Below are 5,351 nucleotides of genomic sequence, written 5' to 3'. Positions count from 1 at the left end.
GCGGCCAGTGTGACTCTTTGTTGTACCAGATATACTATAAAATAAGGATTTAATGTAAATTACTATTTACGTTTACGCAATAACAATTTTGGAAACTACTTTGGCATCCTATCATTCAAGAATGTTTTAAAATGTCGGTTATTTGGTAGAATTTTTATTTTTAATGTCATATAATCATTGTCTCTGTAGCTGTGTTTAATTTGTGGAAAATGAACTGTATCAAAGCCCATTCTTAGAGGTTTCTTATTTGTTCCAGAAGTAGTTACACATTTGCATTTATTTATTTAGCTGACACTTTTATCCAAAGCAACTTACAATGTTAAGCTACCAACAATTATTTACCCATCTATACAGCTGGGTAGTTTTTCTGGAGCAATTTTATTGGATAAGTAATTTGCTCAATTATAACATTAAACTGCTTATTATGAACAGGGGATATACTGGTACACCACTCTGTCTGTCTGTTTTGCCAACTACAGTAGGAAGTACAGTTGTGATATTCAAAAAGATCTGATTTTTAATGAAATTTTAACTCGGTCCAATTTTTACCATGTTCATGTGATTCTGCAACACATTTGCTAAAGTAAGACTAAGGTTTTTTTTAATATGAATTGTCTAATCTACATTTGGAAGCATTCTTCAGCTTCAGCATCTATAGTGTGATGAAATGTTTCAGGACATTACATTTGTTTCCCTGGCCTTATTGACTTATTGCATTGGAAATCTACAATTATGTCAGTGCAACCCATAAAATGTATCTTATGTTGTCATTAAAAGAGTGTCAGTTATCAATTCTAAAGTCCAGTTCAACTGTTCTTAGAGCTTTAGACAGGGGCTTTCCCCATATAACTAGTGCTGAAAGCAGGACGAGCGTGCTGTCAGTACTTCACAATGGCGATCTTTAACCTTCAACAATTAAAAAAATTGGTCCCAAACATTACGGGCAGATTTTTAAGGCCTTTTCATTTCTGTGTTAAGTGGGTGGGGTGGGACGGGGGGCTCCAGGCAACCCTGATAAGGCCGGGATGAAAGTGGATAGTGTGGACACTGCTTAGGTGGCAGCTGTATGCTAATGAGGCGCAAATCTTCTGTGTGGCAGCACACTCCAGTGAACAAACACACGGGACACGCGTCCCAGATACACACTAACGGCACAAGAAGCAATGACACAAAAGAAGGCAGAAGAATGACCCAGTGTCAACAAATAAGCTCTACATCTCATACACACTAAGAATAGCACCTTTAGTTAAAACTACGCAGAAGAAAAGCTACGTCAAATTTATCAAGCACGTTTTTGTACTTCTTGGAGAAACTGCATGTATTTTGTCACTGTATCCCTAAGAAAGATAAATTCACGTTATTTTTTTATATTATGAAATCAAAGTAAATTTACAGCAACGGTTAAGTGTAAAAGCAGGAACATATATGGTGTGACATTTGTTCCTCTTGATTTGTCTCTGTTCTTTTTGGCTTCCCGGTTGCTTTACACACAGGTACAACAATAGGAAAGGGCTGCTCTGAATTGTAGGGCCTGTTTTGGCCTCAAAAGAGAAGTAATTCTTGCGATAAACTCAGCATGCGTTAAATGAAATGACAGAGGTTACAGACGTCTACATCCATTCATTCCGCTCTGACAGCCATTCTTTATGAACAAGAAAGACAGGAAAAGGCATTTAGGTCCTTACTGCCTTTATAGCTCTCTTTAATCTTATTTTTAAAAGGTAGTTTGTTCAAGTAAAGTGATTTATTAAGAACCTGAATATTATAAAAGCAACATTTGTGGTAAATGCTGAAACTGCAGAGAAGGTTACACTTCAAAATGTATTAATCTTGAAAAATTAAATCACAGTTATAGTTAAATCTAAACTGTGGAATATGAGGAACTTTACAGAGTCAAATTAATCATGTTTCTAGTTTCTAACCCCAATGTCAATACAACTGTGTGTGAATTAACACGATAGTAGTAGTAGTAATAATAGTAGTATAATACTATAGTCAACGTTTTTAAAACTTTGGATTAATGTTAATCTATAACCCACTATGCATTCCCCAGTAATCAGTCATGTCGACTGTACAACTTCATCGTGCCGAGACACTTGATATAAAAATTTGTTTTAATAGAATGGACTGAAAATGAGAAAGCAGCTCAAGTTCTTGCTTTTTTTATTATTATTTCCCTGCGTCTTCTTCATGTAAAAAGTTTGCACCGAAGCAGAAATTTTAAATACGCCCTTTTTAACAATAGGCATTCTTCCCACTTTATGTGAACGGGAGAATAAATGTAAAGGAGGGAAAGGGGTGCGATGTGACTCTGCTAAGTTGGGCAGTTTTAATGGGCACATAATCGCGCTCCTTTCGGCCCTTTGCCTTATGGTGCGCTTTGTTCAGCGCGCTGATTACACTCAGCACGCCTCTATCTGTTGGCCAGATTGCCATAGAGTCTTATTTCACCGTAGCCAATTTCCTTTTCACAAACCAGGGGGATTCATCTTGGACAAGCGTGCCCCATTGTGATGTTAAAAAATCACGAGCTGTTCTCATTATTTATGCATGCGTACGATGACTGATTTATTACCCAAGAGCGCAAAAGACTAATATTACATGCCAGAAATTTCTTTCCTGCTTTATTTTTTTTTTTTTTTAATTCGAATTTTTTTTTCATTTGTTGTATCTGCCCGTGGAGTCAAATAAAAACACATCCTGATTTAAAGTGCGCAGTACAAGTGTGGCACATATCCCACGTGTGGATGCAAATCGCACACCAACAACAGCATTTTCCGTCACAAAAATTTAAAAAGCGTTCACATCTAAATAGTATTTAGTTAATATATTTACACGTTTACATTTATTTATTTAGCAGACGCTTTTCTCCAAAGCGACTTCCAATGGTGTTATCAGCCCACACACCTTAATATGTAAATAAAATCTTTGTACTGTCAGCGCATTTAAAACATTAACCTGTATGAGGACCTGTGTTGGCTTCATTGTCCGTTTAACGCTTTTTCTTCTTTTTGGCTTGAAGGATTTTGCCCGGACTGCTGTTGTTCTCCACTGATAAATTTAAAATTGTGTTGACTGTGTTAATGACGCACATGTTCTATTGCCATCGCTGCCGGTGCATATAGGCGCACAAAGCCGTGGCACGTGCTCATTTCTATAGAAACCCACCAGACCGTGAAAAGTGGAGGGTCTCTGTGAGTCTCCATTGGGGGGGGGGGGGGGGGGGGGGGGTTGGATTCACAGAACGCATAGCAGTACAATAAACCACAGGTACATCTGCATAGTAATCTAAAGACCCTCCTACTCCCCCCACCACCAAGTCTTTCTACCCTCCCACCCACAAATCCACAGGGGTTTTAGGACCATCTGATTGGTTGGGGATCTGACAACAAGAGGCGAGAACAATGGCATCATTTCGCCTTAAAAAGAGTGCAGCTATGCTTTGGAGAGGAAAGCATTTCAGCAGAGAGGAGGAATCAATAGGGGAGAGGGAAAAAGAAGAAAAAAAAAAAACGTACAAAGTTCGGCTTCCTCTCGCATTCCCCTAAATCTGGATTTGACTTCGACCAGCATCTGTTCTCATATAAGTGCCTTCACTTTAAGTCGCCAAGATGCCAAAAGGATTTCTAGTGAAAAGGAACAGGAGGACGGTACCGGTGTCCTACAGGATCCGCTGGGATGAGGATGATCAGGACGCAAGGCAAGCCTCGCAGAGCCATGGAGACGCGCATCCCTCGGCTTCCCTTGCATCCAGCCCCTATCGTCCTGGATCTTCATCTCCAAGCAATGATGCAAACTCTCCGGTGTCAAGAGAAGACCCCAAACCTGTGCAGTTCGGAAACCCGGACACGGTGTACCAAGCCCTGTACAGCCCGACTAGACCCATCAGCAAGGAGCACGAGAAGACATATGCTGATGGACGTTTGAGTCTGGGCTCGCCGGTGTCCGCTGAGTCCTTCCCCACCCCTGCGATGCTCAGTACTTTGGATCACCTCCTGTTTGCTCCGGTGGACTTGAAAATCGGCACCAGCAACAGCAATCGGAGCGGTTCTGCCCTCCCCGCCGCCTCCGCCGGGAACTCCCTCAAGAGGCTGTCGTCGGACACGGAGCGCAAGAGCAAACCGCTCTCCAAGAAACCCAAAGCCATCAGGAAGCTGCATTTCGAAGACGAGGTCACCACCTCCCCAGTGCTTGGTCTGAGAATCAAAGAAGGACCAGTGGACCTAAAACCAAGAGCGCAGTCGAGCAGAGGCAGCCAGCCTTTAGGGGAATTCATCTGTCAACTATGCAGGGAAGCGTATGCGGATCCCTTCTCTTTAGCGCAGCACAAGTGCTCCAGGATAGTGAGGGTGGAATACAGGTGCCCCGAGTGCGACAAGGTCTTCAGCTGTCCGGCAAACCTCGCTTCTCACCGGCGCTGGCACAAGCCCAAACCTCTGGGCGCGACCAAGCCCGAGATGACCAAGATGCTGTGTGACGACAAAGCCGCGTGCGAGGATGCGAAGGACGCGGCAGGAGGAGAGCTGGCCGGCAGCAGAGACACACCCAGCCCGGGCTTGTCGGAATCCGGATCGGAGGATGGTCTCTACGACTGCCACCACTGCGGGAAGAAGTTCAAGCGTCAAGCGTATCTCAAGAGGCACCTGGCGGGACACAACCCCCTGCAGAGCAAAGCGCGGGAGGACCTCGGAGAGAATGGAGAGAAGCCCAAAGAGGGTCCCACCTCGGAGGACCACCAAAGCCAAGCCCCCTTGAACCTGAGCTCCTCGGAGAGCCACCCGTGCCCGGTGTGCGGGGAGACCTTCCCCAGCAGGCTGAGCCAGGAGAAGCACCTCCGGCTGCTCCACTCGGCCCAGGTGTTCCCCTGCAAGTACTGCCCCGCCACCTTCTACAGCTCCCCGGGGCTCACGCGCCACATCAACAAATGCCACCCGTCCGAGAACAGGCAAGTGATCATCCTGCAGATGCCCGTGCGCCCTGCCTGCTAAAGAAAAGTAAAGAGTAAGAGTAAAGCAGAAGGGGAAAAAAAAAAAAAAAAAAGTCGTGCCTTTTACCCCCCCCCCCCCCCCCCCCCCCCAAAAAAAAAAAAAAAAAAAAAAGAAGTGTCCTGGACATATTTTTCTTTTCTTGTCAGGAAGAACCCTTTTCAGCACATAGGAGTTCCCTTGACCACTGTGTTTCCTTTTTATACAACCATCTCGATGAGTCTTCTATATTATAAATGGAATTATTTATTTTCAGATTCTTCGCGTAGTGCAAAGAAAGAAAGTAAACTTTAGGAACCTCTTAAAACACATGATGGTGATGTAGCTTCTAGACCTAAGAAGAAGGGATGTTTTCTAGGTGCCGCC

General features: G+C 43.8%; 1 protein-coding gene across 1 annotated transcript; it reads left to right on the top strand.

Moving 5' to 3' along the window:
• The first annotated feature begins 3,419 nt into the window (after window positions 1-3,419).
• On the top strand, window positions 3,420-5,046 carry insm1a (insulinoma-associated 1a). Its single transcript, XM_018743652.2, has one exon. The coding sequence runs from the start codon at window positions 3,612-3,614 to the stop codon at window positions 4,986-4,988; it is 1,377 nt and encodes a 458-aa protein (XP_018599168.1). The 5' UTR covers window positions 3,420-3,611; the 3' UTR covers window positions 4,989-5,046.
• Window positions 5,047-5,351: the final 305 nt, after the last annotated feature.

This window comes from Scleropages formosus, chromosome 1 (assembly GCF_900964775.1).
Source record: "Scleropages formosus chromosome 1, fSclFor1.1, whole genome shotgun sequence".
NCBI classification, from domain to species: domain Eukaryota; kingdom Metazoa; phylum Chordata; class Actinopteri; order Osteoglossiformes; family Osteoglossidae; genus Scleropages; species Scleropages formosus.
Note: the sequence above shows the minus strand (reverse complement) of the source record. Positions and strands in the feature narration are given on the sequence as shown.

Excerpts from the sequence above, each read along its gene's own strand:
- insm1a (XM_018743652.2), top strand. The coding sequence starts at position 3,612 with ATGCCAAAAGGATTTCTAGTGAAAAGGAACAGGAGGACGGTACCGGTG.